Source organism: Homarus americanus, unplaced genomic scaffold (assembly GCF_018991925.1).
Source record: "Homarus americanus isolate GMGI-L3 unplaced genomic scaffold, GMGI_Hamer_2.0 scaffold29188, whole genome shotgun sequence".
Taxonomy (NCBI): domain Eukaryota; kingdom Metazoa; phylum Arthropoda; class Malacostraca; order Decapoda; family Nephropidae; genus Homarus; species Homarus americanus.
In genome coordinates this window covers 555,816-582,335 of record NW_024728626.1, presented here as the reverse complement: position 1 = coordinate 582,335, position 26,520 = coordinate 555,816, and the positions used below count along the sequence as shown (strand labels likewise).

General features: G+C 40.5%; 1 protein-coding gene across 4 annotated transcripts in view; it reads left to right on the top strand.

Annotated features, from left to right (window-relative positions):
* The first annotated feature begins 9,680 nt into the window (after positions 1-9,680).
* LOC121866158 (sodium/glucose cotransporter 5-like) overlaps positions 9,681-26,520 on the top strand; it is a 98,355-nt gene continuing 81,515 nt past the window's right edge. For 2 of the 4 annotated variants that reach the window (XM_042365763.1, XM_042365760.1), the window contains exons 1-3: positions 9,685-9,866; positions 22,908-22,979; positions 24,816-24,920. In XM_042365763.1, coding sequence (XP_042221697.1) covers positions 9,726-9,866; positions 22,908-22,979; positions 24,816-24,920 — 318 coding nt within the window. In that variant the 5' untranslated portion in view covers positions 9,685-9,725. Of the gene's footprint in view, positions 9,867-22,907; positions 22,980-24,815; positions 24,921-26,520 lie in introns of all 4 variants that reach the window. The other 2 variants (XM_042365761.1, XM_042365762.1) reach the window with 2 other exon arrangements.

The following is a 26,520-nucleotide window of genomic DNA, read 5'->3' as shown; positions in this document are numbered from 1 at the left end:
ACTCAGACACACATACACTCAGACACACATACACTCACCCAACTCCCACACAATAAATAAGTGACATTCAGGTACTCAAAACCAAACTTACATAAGGCAATATTTCTTTGACCATTATCTGAAATCACACCCTCCCCCCCCCCCTCCCAAAACCAGAAACCCAGGTGAGGTGGTGACATTTCTCACCTGGTTACATGAGGCTGTACACTCTCGAATTACTTCCAACTTGACGATGAAACTCGGGATGTTGTTGTTTTAGAATAATGTAAACAGTGTCACCATCGGCGCTCTAAACCAGTATACCTGATCAATAAAAACCGAAATTACAGGTGTTGTTGTTTTTACCCGAGTTGTGTAAATGATATAAGAGGGGGGGGGATTCGCGTTCTTTTTATTCTTATTTAAATCCTTTGGGTGAATGGCCTTATTGTTTATCATTGTTTGTATACCTATGCACTGTGTTGGTGTATATTGGAAATTGTATACATGTACAGTCTATGTATACGCTGTAAATCTATACGTTGTCTATATGTATGCTGAACTGTATAGTGTGTACCTGTATTGTCAATATACTGTACCAATTATAAACGATATTACTGAACAAATATCTATCTATCTAATATCCCTTGGATCTTCTTGTTGTTGAACTCTTATTTAATTCAGTTCACGTATTAACTTACAATTAATTCCTGAACTTATATATAAATTTACATCAGTTTACCTTTCAATTCTATTTAACCAAAGTTCCTCCTCGATCAATGCATTGTTTACACCTGTGACGCCACTAACCACGTGAGATAGTGAACACTAATAACTCCCAAGATGATGATTCCGGGAATTTTTTATCATTTAACTATTTATTTATTTGTTAATTTATTTATTTATTGTTATTCTTCTATATTTTATTTTGTTTAACGGTCCTTCTGTTGTGTTTGTGTAATTACGTTGGTTAGGTTAGGTAACATAAAGTTAAGTTAAGAAGGGTTAGGTTAGGTTATTGCACGATGAAGTTAGTGGCTGATGAAATTTTTGCATTACTGTTGTGAATCATTGTACACCATGAGAGAGTATCAACATCACCTACGATTCCATTTTAAGAACAATACAAAGACAAAAGTTTTGATGTGTGTGGCGGAGGAAAGAGGCGTGGTGGGTAGCCTAACCATAATACCCTGACTACCACACACACACACACACCCACCACACACACACCCACCACACACACACTCACCACACATTCACACGCCCACCATACATACACACACACACGCCCGATACACACACACACACACACCCACATTCACACGCCCATCACACCCACCCACCCACCACACACACCCACGCCCACCACAATGACACACGTACGTAAGTTTCAACAAGCCAAATCTGATTAGAGACAAATATGTGGAAAGAATATGTGTCAGGTCTACTTTATATTCAAAAGCTTTCACCTCTTGTGATACTGTGAGCTATAAGCGCATATAATCAGGTTAAGTAGCTGTTAGGTACACACACTGTGGTTCACATTTAGGTCAAGGCATCATTACTACTATGTGTGTTTATGCTCAAGTTAATAAGCTTTTGGGTATATTTTGATCTCGACTAAAACACCGATAATACCGTCACCACCTGGAGGAGTTACTGCAACTGTACTATCATCTCTAGGTTAAGGCACCACCTGTATTATACTATCACCACCTTCATTGCTACAGAGGTCCCAGAGTTCTTAACCATAGAGCCTCAGACACACTAAGTGAAAAGTTAAGGTTGGTTAAGGATATGGATGAAGTTAGATTACGATAATAGTATTATTTTTATCCCAGGACCGAATTTCTGGTTAAGGGGACTTAAAAGGAAATTGTGGGGCGGTGCAGCAGGGTGGAGAGGAAGACAGGAGACAAGTAAAGAGTGATGTAGGAGGGAGTGTGGTGAGGTGTCCGGCCACCAGACAACCCCGTAACAGGAGCTGTCATGTGACACTGATGCCGTGACGACCTGTGCGTGTGTGTATTTGCGAGTGTGTGCGTGCGAGTCAGTGTGTATGTGTGTGTGTGTGTGTTTATGAGTTCAAACATGTAAACAATCTTGTGGTGTGTATACCTTTGTCTGTCGATCATATGTCATAACCTTCCTCGCGACACACACCCAGACAGACATAGACACACGCACACACATACACAAGCTGATGCACATATATATACACACACGCACGTACATATGCACAAGCTGACGTACATACACACACACACACACACACAGGTCGCCGCGCTACCACCACACTGTCCCTGAACCAACCAAACCCCTAAAACAGCAAAACTAAAGGATCTGAACCAGAGAAAACAAAACACCAGCACGAGCAACCAGCAGAGCCTGGCGTTCATTTCCATCTCGCAAAGACAAGCATTTGGAAGCTACATCAGATGAACGTTCACCTGTCTTCTGCTCGCATTGGCGTTCGTTTATGGAACGAATTTGCGATAAACTCTAGCCCTTACCCTTCATGTGCCTTCAAGCAACCTAAAACTACACACACACACATACACATCTGCCTTAAAGCAAGACATAGCCAGATATTCTTAACATGTGCCTTAAAGCAACTTACAACCCCACATCCTCCTGTGCCTTCAAGCAAAATCTCGACCCCACACACCTCTACACCCTCTGTTTCTTGTGCCTTCAAGCAAGTCACAACGCCTCTGCCCCAGACATTCCCAGGCTATTGATCTGATGCGCAAGACCCACTACCACCATCATCACCACCACAACCACCACCACGACGACGACCACCACCACCATCACCACCACCTCACACTAACCCTGTACTGTCCTCGCTATCACCACCATTACTTTCACCACCAATCCCTATATTACCACCATCACCACCACCATTACATCCACCATCACTATCTCCACCCTTTCCATCACCAACACTGACGCTAGTATCATCGCCATCACGACCACACCTATATTTATCATCACCCCCACTACTACCATTACAACAACTACCACCACAACCTTCCATACCACTATAAACAAACATTCCTACCACCACCACCAACACAAGACCAACCATCACCACACCATTAATAACTACCACATCTAGTACTACTACCAACACAAGACCAGCCACAACCATCACCACACCATTAATAACTACCACAACCACTACTACTACTACTACCATCACAAGACCAACCACAAACATCATCACTACCACCATTCACACCACACCATTAATAACTACTACCACCACACCACCACCACCACTATTTCCACATCACAGAACCAACCACAACCACCATTCAAACCACCGACCACCTGCATCACACACAAGGTCACCCCCCCCCCTCTGCACCAACACCACGAAACGCACATTTTTAAAGATCTCACCCCCGCCAGTATTGGAGAACAGTAAGTCGGAATCCCCCCCCACACTAACCGCGCCAACGAAAGTCTTCTCTCCTTTCCTCCCTCCTTCCTTCCTTCTTGCTCCTCCTCCTCTTCATGTGTGTGTGTGTTCCTTCCCCCCTCCTTCCCTCTTGCTCCTCCTCCTCTTCATGTGTGTGTGTTCTTTCCCCCCTCCTTCCCTCTTGCTCCTCCTCCTCAGGTTTGTGTGTGTGTGTGTGTGTGTGTGTGTGTGTGTGCCTATTTAGAACTCTTTGGAGACAGATTCATTCTTCAAATACCCAAATATTAAAAAAAAATCCAAACAAAAAACATACTGAAATACATCATTTATATGCATGTTTATTCTATTACACCCGACTAAAAATCTATATGAATCAATGTGAAGTGAAGGAGTGCAGTCTCTTCAACATAAACCAAGCCTATTCCATCACTAACCTTGCAAAACTTAGGATCAACATTTAGTCCCCCATAAAGCCCAGCCTATTTCAAAATGACCCCCAATGACAACTTACCCTTAGTGAAATATACACAAAAATAGACTAAGTTTGATAACTGCATTAATAATCACACACGACGCGAAATTATATAAGAGAGTGTACGTAGATAGCTTACCTTCGCCGAGATACATATAAAGTTTAAGTATGCCAGGTACATTATGGTTGTATTACGATGCTACACTATGTAAAACTGTTTAAACATCAAATAATAATAATAATAATAATATAATAATAATAACAATAATAATAAAAACAATAAAACGTTTAGTCACGTTAAGGTACAATTTGGTTTGGGTTAGGTTAGGTTAGATTAGGTTAGTGTTGTTGGTTTAGGTTAGGTGCAGTTAGTTTAGGATAGGTTAGGTTAGGTTAGGCTAGGTTGGGTTGGGTTATAGGATAGGGTAGGTTGGGTTTGGTTAAGTTAGATTAGGTTCAGTTTAGTAGTTATTAATTTAGACTGGTGATTCAACTGCCAGGGTTATTAACTAATAAACACAAGTCCTAATATCTTACACACACAACATTCAAAACTGTATACCAATTGCCAGTTTACGTTTCATTAAAATCACGAAAACAATTAATTTACTCATTTGCCTCATGTCACTAAAGTACAACATACATCATTGTCCTCGTTACAATATGACCGAATTAATTACCATCGAACCACTTTATATATGACTGTTTATTTATTCATTAACAGGTGTTATAATTAAGTTTGTAATCTTGTTAAAACGACAACGGAAAGTAGGTTGTTTATTTAACCTATTAACACCCATTCGGCCCTCCCTATCTAAATCACGTACTGCATCTGCCGGGTGTCTTTAATCACACTAACCCAAATTCTTTTTCTCACGTTATCCGCCTGTCTGCAGACTGTATGATCTGATTGATATTTTGGGTGTTCTCACTGCCATTCCATATACCCACATTAACCGGCATGAGCAACTTTAACCTCATGTGTACGGATTTCCCTTTGAGGTGAATAAAAGCGCATGTATAACTAGAATGTATAATAAAGTGTAAATTTTAACCGAAAGTTAGGTGTCGTTCTCAAATCCCTTCACTGACAAAATTGAAGATATTTAGACAAAAAATTGATTGGCTACAACTAATAAAATGCATTTAAAGTAATTGCTTAATGACATTAAAGGCAAAAATTAAATAGGAAAATACTAAAACAGTCGACGTGTTTTCGTTTTAGGCAATTAACTGGAGAAGCACATGAACATTTTGATGTTTAGCTTCATGACGGGTGCTCTCTGCATCACTGTAATTAATTGCTCTCGACGAGGTATTTCATATTCCAGTAATGATACAGAATATGTGAAATGTGTAATACTGAACATGAGCGTCCACCTGTATGCTGCGTTGGTAACCTCTGGCGATTACTAAACTTACGACTATTAACAAGAAATGTCAACCAGTTCTCCCTTAGGATGACCTGGAAGCCCTGTCGCCCTCGTTTACCGCGACAATTAAGACATTTATAGATTTATTCAATAAAGTCGTCATACAAAATCACACTGGTTCTGAATGTATGTTTGTTATACATAAACAGCGGCGAACAGTAAATCGACTCAACCAAGAACAGCCCAAGAAATGTCCTATTAAAACCCTCACTTAAGATCTCACCAGACGTTATTTCTGTCCTAATAACTTAACTCCCCTGTGTTGAAAAGACTGCCCTAAGCCTTCCTTGGTTTGAAAATTATCTTACCATGAAATGTAATAACAAAAGAACAAAGACGACCATGATAATTTTCATCATAATTATTGCAACACCGATTTGTGCTAAGTCGCCGCCCCCTCCCCCAGAGAAGAGTTTGGTAAGTGATCATAGACGTTAGTAGCCTGGAAAATCTATGCCATATTTAAGTAAATAATAATAAAAAAAAATGCTGAATTTAAGACAGATATAAGAAACTAAGTATTATCATAGTTGGCCATAAGATCATATTTTTACATTTTTTATCATGAAACTAAACATTAAAGAAAACAAAACAGCACCAACTTCGCTAATGTTAAATACAGACTCCAGTATATTAATCTTTAATAATATAGAATAAAATAATCAATACTCCCTAAATCCCACCGCAGAGATAACGAAAGGCTTTGAAATCACTTAAAAGCTACATGACATGAACCGGAATCCCTGAATGACGCTCCTCAGGTGTTTTTTCTTCTCAGACTAGTGTACTGGCAAAACACTGTGTCCTTATATACCTGCCCATTACACCGTAGATAATATGAAAAACACATAATTTACCTGTGATATAAAGAAGTGAGTGTATTCCTTATAAATATCTGTGAGTTATAGAGTTATACGAGATGGAAAGATACAAGTAGCAGAAACAAAATGACAACAGGGGTTTCTTCTATAACCAAGTCACAGATATACATATAATGGGATAAAAAATATTCATATGTGTGGGTCAGTAGATCACCTGTTTACATATAGTTTGAATTAATGTAGTCATGGAGTTACCACAGGGTTTGTCCACAGCCTCTACGAGATGAACACCCCCTCTATGAAAAGCACTTTGGTGTTTGGACTGTCTTATTCTAACCAACCAACCAACCTAATCTAACCCAAACCCAACCTAATCTAACTAAACGTAATACTTTCCTTAATCTAACTCAACCAACCCACGTTAACCTAAGCTATATAATACTTTACCAGCTAACCTTAACCTTATCTACCTAAAACTAACCTAAACCGTCCTACATAAACTTAAATAATACTTTACCAGCCAATCTTAACCTAACCAACCCAACCTAACCCAACCTACCTAAACCTAACCTTAACCACCTTATCTTAACATATTATTATTATTATTATTATTATTATTATAATATAGTTTTTTTATTTGCCCCAGATGGGGCTAGTTTATTGGGCACCCCCTTGTTATCCAGTGCAAGGTGAAGCGAAAAAGCGTTTACAGCGCCCATTACTATATTTTCGCCCCCAGGCCCTGATTGGGTAATTGACCTGTGCTCTGGTGGGCTAATCCCTAAAAAAAAAAAAAACTAATCGAGCAAGTTTGTTCGGGGTGGAGCTTGATAATAAATACATCAACCAGCTGAATCAAAATGCAACGTACCTTTAAAGTGGCGAGGCATAAAAAACAAATATCCAATTTTTTCGGGTAAGGGATCCACAACAAACGCGGTATATGGGAACTGTCGATAGAATTCTTTTGTAACTGATGTACTGTATATGGCTAGTTAGTTTGATTAGGCTATGCCATCACTGTCGAACGAAAGTAAACTTCAAGTCCAATTAATTTGGTCAGCAATTATTCACCAATATTGTAAATTGTGACATATGACAAGTTTAAGAAATTTCTTACCCTTACTCTGAGTAAGATCTTCATCTTGGTGTTTTTTCTTCCTTCGTTTCTCTGCACCCAAGGGACACGTCTACTTAGGTATCATGTCAACTTGGCACTGAGAGCAGTGTCAATGACGCACTGACCAATTGACGCGCCAATTTTCCAGATGACAATTATCGTACTGGTACCCCAAAATTATCGTTTTCACCAAAATTATCGTACATTATTATTGATTAATTTGTCGAGTTATTAAACATTATTTACATGAGCTCGGCCCAGGAGGTGCCAAACATTACAACGTATATCCCGAGGCGCTGCCATAGAACAGTTGAGACTTTAAAGGTCTGGGCCCTACGCTCCGCAGTGAACGTATAGGAAGGGCAGGCCCCGAGGATATTTATACCTCAACCATGAGTGTTTGTTGGTTTTCATGTAGTAAGTGTCATGTTTACTGTTTAATATTACCAGTATGTGTCTCCTTCAGCGTGTGTATAAATCTCCCTTAAAATAAGTTAGGCATCTTATGTTATACAAATATCAATCAGCTGTGAGTTGATGTGTCACCATTGTTCAGAAAAGGGAGTTTATACGATGTTCTAACCTTTTATACACTATCTATAGCCTACTTTTTCTCCCCTTCCTATATCTCCCCGCTCGTCACCCCCTCTCTTTCCCTACCTCCTCACGCTGCCCGACTTTCCACCCTAACTTACCACAAGTATGACGCGTGACTCCGCCTTCATCCCAACACTCTCCCTCAGTTCTCCACCACTTACACGCACCAAAGAATATTACAGTATGTCAACTTGGAAAATACAAGTGACATAGTACTTAAAGCATAAGGTGAAGTGAAGCAAGAAAAATTAAGCTAGAATAATATTTTAATATTAAACGCAAATTAATAAGTTAGAGACAAAGAATTAAGAGGTTTGATCCTGCCGTTACCACCAGTGAACTTTGCTGGAGCTAATTTGCGAGCAAGCTGTTGGCGATTGGTTTTGTTGGCTGTTGATGTCCAACATTTTTCTATTTGAATGGATACAGGATAATCGGCTGTAATATTACTTAGTTCAACGTTTAAGTAATTTTCTTTATTTAACTGAAAGCAATGGCGGCCATCTTGGCTTTGATGCTAAAGCAGCTGTTCACACCAGATGTGAAAAGTCTACCTTTGATAAATTTCTTGCTAATATGCTATAAATCTAAAAGTAAACTAAAAAAATCAAGTACATTCATTTCTTTACGGTACCTATTGGCAGGTCCTCGATTACTTGTGAATCCCAAGCATTTATGAACAGAATAATGCATCAGTGTCTAGGAATCTCGGGTTTCGTGGAACAGCAGGAGAGGCGACAGGACTTTAGTGGGTGACCGTTCAGTACAGTCCGCCTCTCTCAACCTAGAGTGGTGACGTACAGTACAGTCCTTGTATTATTCTGTGTAGTCATCTATCATCTGTTTTTCCCCGTCGATAGTTGTTCTATTCTCTGTACCTTGATCCACCTCACCTTGACAATAAGTGAACTACAACAACGCCTATAAGGAAAATAAAAAATTGGCATGTAAATACCTGTAGCTGTATTCCTAGACATGGCAGGACACGAATTACAGGAGACGATGTCACTGCTCACTCAAAAGCTCCAGCCTGAAACATATTGACTGTCATTATATGAAATTTTAAGCTGGCCTGTTGTTTTATTGTTTGCATAAAGGATAAATCGACAGTGTTTTATCTGCATTTATTATATTTCCTGCATTTTAGCGCCTTATTATAAATATACCAATATTAATCTCCCTTACATTATTTTACAATATGTATCATATTCTGATTATTTATTTTTATACAAGTCAAACCATGACAAAGGTCATGTGGTTCAGGCATTATCACAGTTAAGCTTAGACAAGCGTGATGTTTCTGTCCTATGAATACATGTGAAGTAGTGAGGCATTTGGGTGTCTGGGGCAATACAAGAAGTTTAAACCAAATATATATATTTTAGTATCTACAGAGAAGTAAGTAAAGAGTTATTGAGTAATATGCATTTTGGGTGATTGAATTAAGGTACATAAGACACATCGAATAATTATATGCAGGACATTGCTTATGTACAGTATATGCAGTACACTTATAATGTCTCCTCTCTACAGGAAAATCTTCAGGAAGTTCAGACCACTACCACGGAGCTGAAGGAAGACTTACCTGAAGTCACTGGAAATATCTGGCAATCTATTCCGGTTGAAGAGAAAGCGCCGTGTTTGTATATTTCAATCACGTGATATAATAATGTGATTTAAATGTAGTGTATCGAGTTAAATATATAATGGGTTATGTAGCTCATTAGTAATTCCGCATAGCTTGTTTTAATTTGCGATATGTTGGAAGGGCACGGTTGCCATACACCACCAGCATAGCAAATTCTTGGCGCGGGTACTGCTGCGAGAACACTTCGGCTCCCTTCAGTCCGCTTCAAGTGTTCAACGTGGTAATATGGCTGCGCAAAAACTCCAAGTCACCATCACTGATGGTGACCCAGACAGAAGTGATCTGGTCGGCGGTACAATGCTCTCCTCCTGGGATATCGTCAGTGTCGCTGTCTACTTCCTTCTGGTCATGGGCACCGGTATATATGTGAGTAAATGTCAGTTGTTTTAGTCTGTCACCATCCTGACTTTCTTGTCTGGATTAGCGTAGACTGTGATATTAGTAGATAATATCAGTTACATGTTACGCTATAATAATTGAAGAATATTCATGGGAATGTGCAAAGCTTGAACCGTGTCCGCCCATGGCACGGCGGCACCTTGGCGTAAGCGTGCGCAATATTTATAAAGGCACCGTGGATGACAACGTGAGTACTGTATTGTGTGCCGGGTGAGTGTGCCAGCCGGGGCGTGATGCTGGCTGTGTAAACATTTGATATAATATCGGAATTATTTTACTTCGGGAAAACACGGGAATCTTAGAAATTTTATCTTCGCAATCAATTTTCAATGAAGTTTCCTTCATAAACAACTTGTATATGTCGGATGAGGGGTCCAGTCCCCCGGTTAGGTCATATGCGATGGAAATGTCATAGAAGAAAGTGTTTTAAAAATGTCTCAAATATTGATTGCAAAGATAAAATTCCTAAGACTCCCATGTTGTCCGAAAGAAAAAATTTACTCTAGTATTTCATCCTAAATCTCGTAGCATTGGTCAAATCGGGAAAATATATTTAATAAACCAAGGATAGCGTTCAAAGCCATACTAGTCTCTTTAATTGGTCCTCACGTGATGCCATGTTCAAGTCAAAGATGAAAATATTCTAGTCATGTAACCTACGTCACCCCGGTTTTCAATTCATACAGCGCTCTCCTCTAAGAGGCTAATAAGTGACTGAAATTAAGAGCAGCATACTGTATACTGCGTTTCTTCGCTAACTGCTGTATTAAATGTGATGAAACCAAACAAAAAACATCCCCCTATCTTTGTTTTATTCATGCGTATATCCAACAGGTTGTAAGTACAGGCCCTTGAGGGAAGTGGCCACAAATTTAAGGAAGTGTGAGATAACTGATACTTTGTAGACGTGTGGTGATCACAACCGAAACTGACGAATAATAGGACTTGTTTGGACTGTCAGGAACATTAAGAATAAGTGAAAAATAACGCAAGAAAAACAGAGGTGGTACTGACTGCAACAAGCGCAGTCCCCACAAGTACACTGAAATGGGAAGGCCATCCTTATTTTATGGACTAAAGCAAATTAAATGTAGTTCCTTCCCACCAAGAAATATAAACTCATTAAATTTATGCAGTAGTACTAAATGTTTTAGTTTTTTCATTAGGTCCAAGAAATTCTCCTATCAGACGTCAACAGCTGTAATTGTACACTCGCAACAAAAAGTATCGGTGCATACTGTAGTGTGAACAATTTGAGACCAGTGACGATAGGTACTGGGAAAGGCGAGTTGTTCCAGTTGGCAGCCCTGTAATCCTGCTGAGTTGCATCACAAGCAGCTACTATGGCCTGGTCAAGTGAAACAAACCGTTATAAATAAGGTCGGGAAGTAATAAATAGACAGTATGAAATATGAGGAGCTCCCTGTTAACAAAATTATTTGTGATACTTGTGAATATTGTCACATTAATTTATGCTACCAAATAAACCACTCAACCTGGTCGTCCTGAGGGGTGGTGCAGAGTGAACGGCCGCTCCGAGACCTGTCGTCTGTAGCACTAGTTTCGAGGTACCGTATCGCCGAATCCATCTTGCAGCGGTGCTCCTGTGGACACCAACCCGCCGGCTAATACCTGTGACGCCGAACCCTTCGTTATGAAGGGCAATGATAGCTCCTCGTGTTCCCTCTGAGGTTTCCATGTCGTCTGGCATGTGTAGATCTCTACTGCTTCATATTGCCTCTGTTTTATACCCACGTTCACCGAGACCGAACCCTCGCTCATCATTCAGTCGACGCAAAGCAACAATCCGAAAAGAGGAAACAACAATGATTGTCAGCCATATGGTAACACCTAGTGGAGGGGGGGGTGTTATGAGGATACACTTACCAACCTTCCCGACATATCACAGTGTACAGGTATCGTTTCGGAACTCGTCGATCTCACCCTACACCGATACTTTTTGGTGCGAGTGTACATAAAGAGAACTTTGTCGTGTAGTGATGCTTCTTGTGTTCCTCCTCAGCTCCTGCTACAGTACTGTGAATGGTAACTGGGTATGGTACTAGTACAGTATTTTTTGTACACTACTCAAAAATATGTTGTGCAACTCACCAAATATGAGGGACGCGTGAGGTTCAGTTCCGGATTCAGACTGAAATGTTTTCGTATGATGAACATTTCTTGTATTAATTCAACCAGTCAATATGACAAATTTTGTGACAAGAGGCACCGGTATGGCCAGCATAAGGACAAAACCAGACAATGTGATGTAGTCGTGGCCAGAATTAGGCTAGGATACAGACACATCTGGCAGGTTAGTAACGCTGTACCCATACCGGAACACTCAGCATGTAAACTTTGTGATAAACCTTTGAAGCATACACTTGAACACTATATTATTGAATGTGACACTGTCAAAGACTTCAGGCCACCTGGCTTATTGTATCTTGAACTTTGTAATTACTACATTGAATCGGGGGTGCTTGAGGACATTCTTGCTGTTTATCCCAAATTTGCTAGTCCACACTGATTAGTCTTCAAGTAGAATATGACGTCCAATGTATATGAACTACTGACCTATATATACTGGTAATGAATATGATGTATTTCTTTGTGTACGAACCTCTGTCCTGCATGGCAATGAACAGTGACATTATCCACATGAATCTGACCTATATATACTGTCAATGAATATGATGCATTTCTTTGTGTCCGAACCTCTGTCCTGCATGGCAGTGAACAGTGACATTACCCACATGAATCTGACCTCTATATATATAGCTGTTAATGAATATGATGTATTTCTTTGTGTATGAACCTCTGTCCTGCGTGGCAGTGAGAAGTGATACCACCCTCAGTGTCAAGACCTGACTGAATTTTTCAGAACAGGCAAACTGTACTACAAGCTTTGTCAATAAATTTGTTAAACTAAACTAAAAACTGCCGTGCGAGTCATGTTCATAGTGCGAAGGTGTAATAACCGTGACCTTGGCAAGAGGGAAGGCGTAGAGGGGTGAGGTCAATTCTATGATACAGAAGACCTTGTGGAGCCACCGAAATTTTCTCAATTTATCTTGATTCCGTGAATTTTATGGTAATCCCGGCCATGTTCTATTAAATAAATTGCATCTAAGTTTGACTATATTTTTGTGTATAAAGGATTATATTAGAGCTTAAAATATAACTTCAAATTTAATTGTAAGGTTTCGAATAAAATAAAAAGTTTATTCGTGCGTATAATGCAATGGAGTATGCAAGTGCGTGCGTGAAGAGTTACCGGGAGGAGCCTGCCAAGACAGCAATTGCCACTTGATCCCTCCCTGCCTATGTGGACATAACATTGTATCCGAGGTCGCCCTGGACTTCTCCACTGAGTGTGTATAATACATATATATATTCACAGACGAATGACTTTACCTGTAATATATACAGTAATTGTCTTGATCATAATTTAGAACTGATATTCTACTTAATTCTTGTCTTGTGAATGAATTAGTAAATGAGGATTATAATTAGGTGTTTGTGTTAGATTATCTGAATTAATGAATGAGGATTATATTAGGTGTGTATGGTGACGTCACGGCTGGTTAAGTGAGGGGAGCGAGGAGGCAGGTGATGTAAGAATGGTTCTAGAAATGATCGCTCAGAGTGAAGCCTTGGCAGGCGTGCAGCAACCTATCATAACATTTGTTTGTTCAGTGATGATTAACGTTACCGGCCGATGTAAAGGGGCGAGGGCAGAGAAAGACAAACTACACAAGATAGAGTGGTTTATCTTTCATCTTCTAACAGACTCAAGTAACTCGTTGATTCAATCACAATAGACCCCAAACTTAGAGGTTAAGTTGGGACCTATTAGGACTGGGCCCCATGTGATCAATAGTCAGTTGCTGTGACTATCTTACGTTCGCTAGTTGTTTGCATGGCATCATCATCTACCTTATCTTCATTTTTAAACTTAATGTGCTGATTCAGATTAAGAGTCGGCGTTAATGCGGTCATTAAATTCAAGTTCCATTGAGTTACTGAGTGAAGTCACATATTAGCCATGGCTACAGAAGCTAACATGTGTAAACACCCACGTTTATTAAAATGGGTAATGCAATTATAATTAATGTTTTGTTTGTTGAACTTTATTGATAAATATACCAAATCCCCAGAAATATTCCTAAATCATACACACACACACACACACACACAAATCATATGAAAATATTGCGTTCAACAAAAGAGAGCGTGATAACCTGGAAAGTTACACATGGAAATTTCTAGTCAGTGTTAAGTCTCGTGGAGCCAATCAATTGACTTAGGACACTGGATAAGGCGTCGTCACTACTCACGAGCACGTTTTGCGTACTCTTGCATCAATTTTCGTAAAGATTGCCATTTTTCTGAGCGCTCCCTGTCACACATGCATATAGAACCCGCTCGTCATTCCAAGTTCATCAACCGTAAGCAAACATTTTGTGTGAGCGATCCGCTCTAGGAAAGATAATAACTTGTGGACAAAACAACAGAAATTGGGATAGTTGACGCAAACAGTGCTAGTGTGACGCCGCCTTTAAAGCTGTACACACATGGAAAGTTCCAGTCATGTGCAGCCGCGTGAGCCACTCAACTGACAGTGGAAATTTACTGCCATTGAAGCTTTGTGAGTGCTGCTCACGGTGTTGTCGGCGTCCAGGGAAACTTGTTTACCTGCTGGTTTAGTTTCATATGCTTCTTCAAAAATAAAACTTGCTTTCATTATTCATAAACATGATTTAGACACTTTATTTAGAACAATACATTATTTACTTAAAAAATACAATGAAAAAAGACAAGCATAAACTTTACTCGAGACGCAAGTTCATTATCGCATGTTTAAGAAAGCTTGATTAATATACATTTAGATGCATTTATAGCCAGACAACTGAAGACGCCACCTTTAATATGGCCACAAGAAGAATAATGTAACTTGTGCATCCTGAACGTGTAAATTGTTGGTGTTGTGGATTAAATTCTTGGTTTCATGCTGAGTATTGTAGTGGATTTCTCCCCTACAAACGCTGTTTGTCGCTGAGTAGCCGACCTCACCAATTCCCCAGTGTATGCCTCATGGTCTAGGTCAACCAGCGCCACCATACATCACGGAGCGGGGGTCAACTACTAAGCCACGCCTACCCCCCGCTATTTAAGACCTGACCTCGTGGTGACCTGTCTCTTTTCTACCTACACCAACCAGCCAGCAACACCTCCTCCTCCTCCTGCCTGGTGGTCCTCGCTCCCGCCGGCGAGCATGGCGACCCACAAGCTGGTCCTTCTCTGAGCGTCCTCACCAACCAGCTCTCTCTACATCACGCTTGTAACCATGCTGCCTTCCCAGCACCAAGCTGCATTGTACATCCAATACAACATGTATATAGAGAGCACATTGTGAGTTTCCTTTCTCCAACCCATCCTGAGTGTGAACCAAACATATCATTCCCCACAGTATCCTGTACTAGACCAAACAAGGCCTTGCTGAAAAGTTTCATCCAGAACCGGCTAGGGCCTGACCCCTCTGAGAAATTCCCTGCTACTCTCTCCAAGAACAAATCTAAAATTGGTGCATCTTTCCACACCGTACAAGTTAATAAATCCGACTTCTTGGTTCATCTTTCACTGGGAGAGAAGTTAATATATCAACGTTCTAAAGTATTATCTGGGACCTGTGCCCCCTGTCACTGGCTACACACGACAGATATCTCGGGAAGGCAGATAAACTAACGGATACACATGATTTTATTCAAGCCATAGGCAAACCAACCAATGCTTTACGTTTGGGGGTTTTGCTGACATTTTTAGCCATTTCACGGGGTCATGGATAATGGCTGATGTGGTGTGGGATACACATAAAACAGGACGAATAAATTAGGGACACGTGAACAGTCTGGTGGCATGTTCCCATGAGGAGGCAAACAAGACTTGTTCTCCACGATCTTGGTGCTGCTCAGAATCAGTTTAAATTGTTTATTGTTGAGACACATACTGATGTGTTTGTACTCATCATGTACCATCAGATAACAGAAGTATGAAGGGATGCAGGTACCATAGCCACCAAGGAATCAAGTTGGGAACAAGATGGCATGGATAATCTGAGGCCTACTTTGACGGAACTGTAACCAGTACCATCCATTTGCATGATGCTTGTTGACCTGTGACTGCAAAAACAAAAATGTGTACACCAGCCCGTTTTACTTGAAACAAAACCAAGCTCTACGCTGTTGGTTGTGGTCGACTGGCTGAGTGTAGCAACTCGAATTACTGTAGTCTGGGAACCTAGTGGCAATTGCTGTCTAGAAGGTTCTACATTCTCTCTCTCACTCCTTGTATTGCTTCCTGGTACATTATAAATACATTAGTCTTGCTTTGGTGATCATATTGGTCACGGGGGCGGGGGAACCTGGTCACCTGCTGTGTACAATAATTATAAACTATTGCCCGGCCCACTCTTGTGTTCTCTCCTGTTTCTGAGTCTCACCAGTGGAAGTTATTACACATTATATCTCTTGCTTAGTGTAGTTCCGGGAGCTCAACTTAAAGAAGAACGTCAATACGGACAATGACGCTGTTTATTGTACGCATGCCGCTGCTTCCCCTTGTGGTGAGAGTTCTAGAAGTCTGCCCACGCCCACCTCAAGCCTCGCTTTCCTTCACCAGGCATCGTTGTGGCGTCATCACATCTAAATATAAGCCCTGCGAGGGAATGTAATCTTCGGCGAATTAGGGTATTCAGTTAAGTTCTTTAATGATATACATGTAAAATAATATTAATTGGAGATTATAATTGAAATTAGGTTAGCAGATTGGCTAGTCTAATGATCACTCGTCTCTGAATTAATCAGATTTTTTCTATTTAAATTAACGCTTTAAGGCTTGTTAGCAAAATCAATTTAGAATATTTTCATTATAACTAAGGGTGATATTAATTTTGGATCATAAATGAAAATGTAGTGATATACCCTGTAGATTAAGAATAAGTCGCATTTTTTTTATGAATTGGCTCATTTCTTGATCTTAGGAGCTATAAATACATACACAGTAACACGAGCCCAGCCCAGCCCGACCTCTGAACTGTATTGTTGCTCCCCGAGGTGTGTGAGAGGAAGGCTTAGAAATATTCAAGGCGCCCTGCTTCATCTCTCCCGACATTCTTTCCCTTTTATCCTTCCTCCTGTGTCACTTCTTGTTGGGTTATAAATATAATTTGTTTTGGTGTTCATGTTAGTGCACTGTAGCCTTGAGCGTCTGTTGCGTGAATTATTTGTATCTTTTTAAAGCTGGGGTGTCTATAAGCGAATAACACCCCCACCCCCCCGTCTGTGTACGAGAAGATTCAATACGCTTGCGCTTTCTCTACGCCTACTCAGAACACACACACACACTACACTACACTACCCCTGTATCCCCCTGCGTTAACTTGCTGTTCATCGATTAATAGAACCTCCCCCACCCCCTTAAAGGCGTCATCGATCATATTATACACAGGCTGGAAATACTGGGTGAAGGCGTCACTTTAAAACGATACTACCACCGCCATGTGAAGAAGTATTATGCCTGTAGACTACCAATGGATCAATACAGAATAGAGCTTCGAGGTTGACGGCTTGCAGTGTGTATGGTGATGACGTAAACAAAGACGTGGGTACTGTTAATGTTTTTGTTTTTTGAGGGGGGGATAGCGTAGTCGTCCGCTAGTCGTCAGCGTGTCGTCCGTTTGAACCATTATGATACCCGCGTGAGAAATACTGTAGTGATATTGTTATAAATCTCTAGAATTTAAATTCTCACATAATAAAACTTACTATGATAACACAAACACACACTCAACCACTCCAGAAACTTCCATGCTAGCTGATGCCTCGTAAGTAGCTAACCATAGTGAATTTGCAGAATGCAGTAAATAGACCAAAAAAGAAGTGATTTAATTTTTTCATTAAGTTTGTTGGACACTAAATTCTGTTGAGGATGGGGTGAGTTGGGTAATAGGTACGCTTGGTAGACCTATCTGTTATGGAGGAAGAACTTGAGTGTATGTACAGTACGTAAATGTATGTGTCAGTGTGTACGTATGTGTTTGGTGATAACATTTGACTGGTCACGTGTCTCCTTCACAGTGTTTGTGTTGTGTAGACCCTGCTGCCATATGGCGTAACGAAAATTGTGACCAAGTCTCAGGTTGCTCATCTGACTTTCTGCCTCATTTACACACAATTGCAGGGTCTCTATTGTTTCTCTTACTATTGACAACACAACACACATATATTGCTTCTCACTTTTGATTTGTTTTTCATTTTTGTGTTTCTTTATGGTTCTTTATTATTATTATTATTATTATTTCGCTCCCCCGGCCCCGATGTGGGCTAGTGACCTGTGCCTGGGTGGGCTAATCCCCGTAAAAAAAAAAAAAAAGCCAGGGTCTCCAGGGACGATGATTAACCAAAGCCATATTGAACCAGGTTACTGTCAGCAAGAGGTGGCTGAAAGACGGGCAGGAGGGGGAGGGAGTCAAGATGAAAATAGAGAAAAGTAGAAACTAAGGATGGACAAGGATAGGCGGGAGGAAACTAGAGAAAATAGTATGGGTGCAACACGAGGTTAACCCAAGTAGCCAGACACACATACACCCAGGCGCGCACACAGACACGCGCGTACACACACTCACTGATAAGAGAAGACACGTGTATGACCTCACCACGCAACTTATGACGAATTAGTCGTTGTCATAGTAGGTTGAATCAAATTCTGTCTAAATAACTGGACCATGAACGTATGAAATAAATTCCACTACACATTGATATATGCCGCTATAGTGAATTGCCCACTATCACGGGAGTGAGTAGCTGTACATCTATCGATAGTTAAGAATCGACAGAATCAAAATGACATTCGATAGGCTGTTATTGAGCAGATTTAATAATCACTGTTCGTATGGGTTTGGGGCGGGTGGGTGTCTGCAGTAGGAAGTAGGCAACCCACCACCTAATGACCCCTTACGTGCAAAAAATTCTCGACAGGTTTTACGAGTTCTGGTCTGGGCCAATACTACATTATGGTGAAACTTAACAGCGGGTTCCATAGGGGCAATGTAGATACAGGACAATATAGACTTAAACCTTTATTCGGTACACAAACAGTAAATTTAGGTACACATACAGATTACAGATTGCCCACGAGGGGTTACTTTATTGGGCACCCCCTGACATCCTGTGCAAGGTGAAGCGCAGAAGCGTTTACAGTGCCCAACTGGGAAGCATGCGGAGTTCATGCTTGCCTTTATGGTGGATGCAGAAGAGAAAATTTTTGTACTGCACAGACAAGTCACTCAAGCTACAGCTCTCCGTTGGCTGTGTGTGAATTATTGATATATTATAATTTATATATGCCAATTTCTAGTAATGTAAACTGTTTCGATTGCAATGTAAACATGAGGACAGCCAGTAGGGAAGTGGAGCCACAACCCCCCTTCCTCCTCTATCTCTCCGGCTTCATTAATAATGGTGACGTCACTGTAGAGTGAGGCGTCTACACTACCCTTTTCTTTTATTTTTCATAATTTTATCTAACATCTCATCTTCCTAGGGACAACAACACTAATTCATTTAATGTTTTTTAGTGTTTGAAAAATACTAGATAGCAAAAAAAAAATGCAAAATAATTCGGTCAAAACATTAGTTACAAATGCGTCCTATCGGATTTAAGTGATCAAATCAGACAAATTGATCACCTACTTTGATTCTACTCGACGCGCACTTAGAGATTTTACGGTCCAGCCTCTTATCAGTAATGCAATTCGGTAGACAAACACCTTACATTTTTTTAATTAGTATTTTACACAAGACTCGTGGTAAATATAGTATAACTTCAATAGAGGTCCCATTAATTGTGTTCCTCGTAGATGGTAACACTGGCCTCGTCTTGATAAGTGTGTTGGTCCTCTCTCCTCCTCCCAACTTTTGAACTACTGAACTTTTAATATATGTTTTATCTGGAGAGGTACTTGAAGTAATCAGGAGGTACAGTAGGTCTGTCTCAAGAACGACTCGGGGGTGGGATGAGAGGAAGTTAACGTCTTACATTTCTGCTGATACTTATGATAAGTTTAGCCAGATGGGTTGAAGTCCCAAACACTAGTGACAACAAAGGTAAATATTCGATTGTAAAGCTTTCAATTTTTATGGCCCAGTTCTTCTTATCTTCACGAGGCTATACACGTCCCCAACTGATTCTTCAGGTGATGGGGTTCAATGAGTAACACACGACACGTCCTTCACGACCCACACATTACCTCCTACAATACCCCACAAAACAACACACTGATATCTGATAGTAGATCGGTGGTGTAAACAAGTCATTAGTCATTGTCGTTTGAGGGAGAGTGAAGTTATAATTGCACGACTCTATTAAGAGTTGATATATTGGTGTTGTATAGGTGATGGGTAAAATGGGCCCTCAATCCCTAAAGACCCCTACTGCTTAAATGGGCCCTCAATCCCTAAAGACCCCTACTGCTTAAATGGGCCCTCAGTCCCTAAAGACCCCTACTGCTTAAATGGGCCCCAAATCCTTAAAAAAGCCCCAATCTAACCCAACTCTTGGATATTAAGGGGACCATATAGTAGCCCTAATCGTACGTGGTCTTAGTTCTAATCGACCCCAATCCATATACATTAGTTGGGTTAGGTTAAGTTAGATTATGTTAGATTAAGTAGATTAGGTTAGGTTAGGTTGGGTAGAGTATATCAGGACTTGACCATGCACAGTATACCCAGCAACGAGGCGTGATATCCTCCGGTCAATAATGGCAGACACTCGGCTCCTGATGTGCCACACCCATCTTACCTCCTCTCTCTCTCTCTCTTAACCTCTTTAAAGTCTTCCTTACGTTATCCTCCCCTCCTTCCCTTATCTTCCATCTTTCTTCTCTTATTGCTATCCTTCTTTTTTCTTACTCATATTCCTCTCCCCTACGCCCTTGCACTTCCTCCTCCCCTTTCTTCTACGCTCTCTTCTCTGTACTTCTTTCTTCCCCTCCACCTCCTATTCCTATTCCATTTCATCTCCTCTTCCTTCCAAAGACACCCCCCCCCCCATTACCATTCTTCTTAAGGAGAGAGGAGGAGAAGGAGAGAGGAGGAGGGCTTTGTCAGTTTCTGGGTAAAGCTGACAAGGGGAGGAGGACTCGTCTCTCTGATCGATAAAGTTAAGGGGATTCTCCAGATGCTACGCGACTTTTAACTTGTGGCTACGCTGACTTTAACTTGACCTGATTTTAACGTTTACATGCCCTTGATTTTTATGTGACCTTAATCTGACTGACCTTAACCTGAACTTAGCCTCGAGTTTGATGTGATCTTGACTTATATATCTGACCTGTGTTTGAACTTGACGTATTTGGCCTTTAGTTGGGCTTGACCTTAACTTCTAATGACTGTTATTGACCGCGGTATTTATATTCAATCTATTTAAGAACATAAGAATGGAGGAAACTGCAGCAGGCTTATTGACTCATACTGGGACAGTCCCGTTTATACCCAACCCCTATTGCTCATATACTGTAAGCATCCAACCTATGTTTGAAGCTATCCAGCGTATTCGAGTTATGATGATATTTGGCAACTTGTTCTATTCATCCACTACTCTGTTTCCAAACCAGTGTTTACCTATTTCACGCCGAAATCTAAATTTGTCTAATTTAAGACCATTGTTACGAGTTCGCTCCTGGTTGGATAGTTTGACTACCTTTGTAATGTCCCCTTTGTTTAACCCTGACTTCCATTTATACACCTCTATCATGTCGCCCCTCACTCTACGTCTCTCGAGGGAGTGTAAATTAAGATGCTTTAACCTGTCTCTGTATTCAAGGTTCCTAATGCCCGGGATTAGTCTTGTCATTCTCCTCTGGATTCTTTCCAAGGATTCTATATCCATTCTGTAATACGGTGACCAGAACTGAACTGCGTAATCCAGGTGAGGTCTCACAATCGCTAGATATAATTTTAAGATGACCTCGTAACTAACACTCCTTTGTATTAATCCAAGTACTTTATTAGCCTTGTTACGAGCAAAAACACATTGTTTACTTGGCTTTAGATTCCTACTTATCATTACTCCTAAATCTCTCTCGCAGTCGGATTCCACTCTGGCAAATATCTCATCGGGACCAGGTGACTTATTAGGCTTCAGTTTGTCTATTTGCTTATTAACATCGTTACTCGTCACTACTATCTCGCTTAATTTGTTTTCTTCACACTCTCTGAATAGAGTCGGTGCCTCGGGTATCATGTTTAAATTTTCGGTGGTGAAAACTGTTGAAAAATATTTATTCAGATTATTGCTCATTTCTCCGTCGTTATCAGTTAGCTCGCCGGTATCTGAACGTATTGGTCCAATCTTATCTCGTGTTTTAGTTTGATACATTTGGTAGAATCCTTTGGGGGGGTCCGACTAATTACCCAAATGTACCCAAATGTAGCCGGAATGAAGTCAAATAATGGTCCTAGATGACTAAATCGGACTGCCAATCACTTCTCGACTAGTATTTGGTGTCAGAAAGTCACAAAAATTGGAAAACTTACTTTAATCTGAGTTAATAGATCACGTGCATGTACCGACGGAGCGAGGAATGCACTCGATCTATTAACTCAGATTAAATTAAGTTTACCAATTTTTTGTGACTTTGTGACACCAAATACTAGTCGAGAAGTGATTTGCAGTTCGATTTATTCATGTAGGACCATTATTTGACTTCATTCCGGCTATATTTGGGTACATTTGGGTAATTAGTCGGACCGTCCTTTGGGGTTTGTTTTCGCCTCCCCTGCTATCATGAGAAGCGAGCAACATACTGTTATTTACACATTTGTTCTAGTCAGAATTAAAAACAATAAATTACATCTACACTATTTAACTGACAGTTAATAAAAAACACTTCAGCTATATTATTATGTAAGTCATTTCTGCTAATGTGACCTTGTTTCCTTCCAGTCTATGTGTCGCCCCAACAGAGGCACCGTGGCCGGGTACTTCCTCGCTGGCCGTTTCATGTGGTGGCTGCCTGTAAGTGTTGCATCTCTTACTCTTGTTCTTATTTAATTAATTCCTGAGGTTTATTACTGACGAAGTTTTCTATACGTGTTTCAGCTGAACATCTGTTCTATGGTGTCCTGTGTTAGTACTGTACAGTATACTGGAGTGCCCGGGAAACAACCTATTGTACAGCAATCCTCAGTTCGATCGACATACTGCTTGTCATTGTTTGTGTACCTACATTATGTACACTCACTCCAAAAAGTAACTACGATTTTGTGAGACAATAATTATGATATAGCGGACGAAGGATTTTGACAACCCTACCAAGACAACAGGAGTCGCGGTGTTCATTTTGAAATTCATCGGACCCATCCATAAAGATACTTTTTTTTTTATAGTGTACAGTATGTGTAGAATCAATGTACTTTCGTTATTTATTTCGCTGAACAAATTTTGTCCATCTATGTTGGATCACATAGCGAGGATAACGTGCATGTTCCCTGACTAATTGACTCCCTTTACCCTGAACGCTCGGAGTCACGTCTCCGTGTGCACACATTGTATACCCGAATTGGAAAAGCTCATAGCGACCACCGTGGCAAAGGCACCTGAGGATAACGTTCTTTTCTTCATATTTAAATATATCGAATTGACAACATAAGATATGGTGCACCAATGTATGACAGTATACAGTGTATAATAAATGCAGGAGACGAAGTTGGTTATATTATACATATTATTGGTCTGGACAAGTGGATTCTGTGGTGACATCAATGATCAGAACACTGACTGCTAATGTGATGTAACTATGACTTATGGCAACTGGGACAAGAAGTCATAACCTGATTTAGCAATAATAACCTAACCTAACCCAAGTAAGCCAGCTTCATTTCATTCATATAAAACTAAGCAAACTTAACTCAAGTAACCCAGCCTAACCTAAAATTAGCTGAACAGTATATGTCAATCGTATCGTAATTTACCTGGTAGACGACGTTATCAAACAACCCTGTGAAGTGAATAGTGTACCATACCAAGCGGACCTTGAACCCCTACTATAGCCTGCCATCTGATAAATCATGTGAACACTTCAGCCTCAGGGGTGAATCAGTTAGTTCAAGAGATTTCAATGTTTTCAGTGTTTGATAATGATGGAGGAATGGTTGAGAACGTCTAGAGTGGTATTGTCTCTACGTGGCGGTGTTGATGGTATGCGAGGCCACTGTATTAAGTTGTCAGATATGAATGTGTGTCTGTTCACCTATTGCCTAATAAACTTTCTTGTTTACATCTTGAATTTATATCAATCCTGACCAATAATCTTTTGAAAGTTGATAAGACAGAGGCGACCTATAATTAAACGTGATTTATTTTCAGGGGAAAGAAAATGTAATCGTGAAAAAGAGAAGGCTGTCATGGCCAGTTACTTTCTTGAGTCATCTTGATTATATTTAAATAAAAGCATACAAGCATTTCTGAGGGTTATTCCCTGAGACGTATTTGCGAACATAATATTAAGTGAATAATATAGCAACAGCTAAAGTGTAATATAAACTAAAATAATAACCAGGGCGGCCTATCAACTATTATACTGTACACACATATCTCATATTTTTCAAGTCTTACTTAAAACTGCTGTACTCTGTAGTTATTTTGCTTGCCCCTTGCACACCCACGAGGCCAATATGACTTAAAAATGTACATGCATGTCTTCTAAGGCGTGAACTTGTGTGAACTGACATGATTTTTGTTTACATGTATGTTAACTATAAGCTGTTTGTTTACATATATGGACTAACAGCTGCTGCTTGTTTATTTACATGTAGGATGACTAACATCTGGTTCTGGTACCTAAACATACAGGTTGGGGCGTCACTCTTCGCCAGCAACATCGGCTCCGAGCATTTTATTGGCCTAGCCGGATCTGGAGCCGCTGCTGGCATCGGTGTGGGCGCCTTTGAGTTTAACGTAAGTATACAGTAGATTTTTTAGGGTGACTAGAAGTGATTCTGTAAGTCTTACGGTGTTGATTTTACTTTTTTTTCTTCACAATTACTCATGATTCACCGTTTTCATCCATTCACAGACGGTTTAATAAAGGTCAAATCTCACATTACCATTGATTACAACTCAATATATCATGGAGTAAAAAACAACAACAACAGGGATATTATTTTAAACCAATTACTATGCCGACCGTTATGGATACAATTTTTATTTTTTATTTACTGGAGTAAGCAGCGAACCGCCCAATCACAACCCAGCCTTCAGGGGTAGACAAGAACACAGTAGACGGAAGATAAAAGAACATACAATAATAAAACAACAGATAAAAATATAAAAGGGAATAGCAATAAAAAAGACCATACAAAGATAGTAGTTACAGTACAGCAGATAAAAAAAAGGCCATGATTGAAAAGGTTAAAGAAAGATAAAAGATTGATTAGATAAAGAGATATTAGATAGTAAAGATGAGAAAACTGTGTATAAGACTATTCACATATATACAGTGCTGTACTTAAGAGGTGTGATTTGGCATGGCTGGTAACTGTGAAGGGGCAGCAATGGATGTGTGTACTGTAGACTGTTTTACGTAAATTAGGGTATGTACAGTCACCCAAAAAAGTCCAGTCGCGAACCATGAACCCCGAGATTCAGACTCTTGAATCCGAAGCATTTATGGACAGAATAATGTATCAGTGTCTACTGCTTCGGGTTCACGAGTCTGAATCTCGGGGTTCGTGGTTCGCGACAGGACTTTTTTGGGTGACTTTACATTAGGTAAGTCACCCACCACCACTACCCACCTTGTCTTCTAGTCTAGCTTAGCCTCACCTCACCTACAGTATCCCCCAATTTTTATTTGCACTTTAAAGGAATTTCTTGACATGTTCCATCTGTCTGGTTACATTAGGATGGTCAGTCATTTTTTTCCCTGGAGTTGAACATAACATATTATCAATCACCCCTTCCCCCATGCAGTTCCCTTCAGTTACCTCAACCATTGGTCACCTTTCCACTCCCTTCCACTCTCCTCGCCATGATATTCCATGAAGTAAGCAATTATCCAGACGGTATTAGTAAACTGACTAGGGATGAAGAGGATTAAGTATGTTTCCACTTGATCTTCTTTCTTTCTCATGATTCTCACCTCCCCAATCCTTTACCTCTCATCACCTCTTCCTTTTCTTCTCTTCCCAATCCCCTCCCTCACCTTCCCGATCCCCTACCTCACCACTTCCCTTCATCCCTTGGCACTCTCTTCCCTCATCCTCCCCTTGGCAAAGCGTAGTAGTCCCCTATTAATGGTTAAGTGCCAGGCCTGCCTCTAGGGGGAATATACCAATACCATCATCATGGCGTATATGGCCAGGAAGGAACACTGCCCTCCCTCTAGGCTCAACCTCCCACTCTCACTACTCCATTCCTCATGCTTCCCTTCAACCTCCCATCCACCCCTCTCTCCCTTATCACCCCCACCCTTCTCTCTCCCTCATCACCCCATACCTTCCTCCCCACCCATCTCTCTCATCACCTACACCTTTTCATTTATCACCCCCACCCCTCT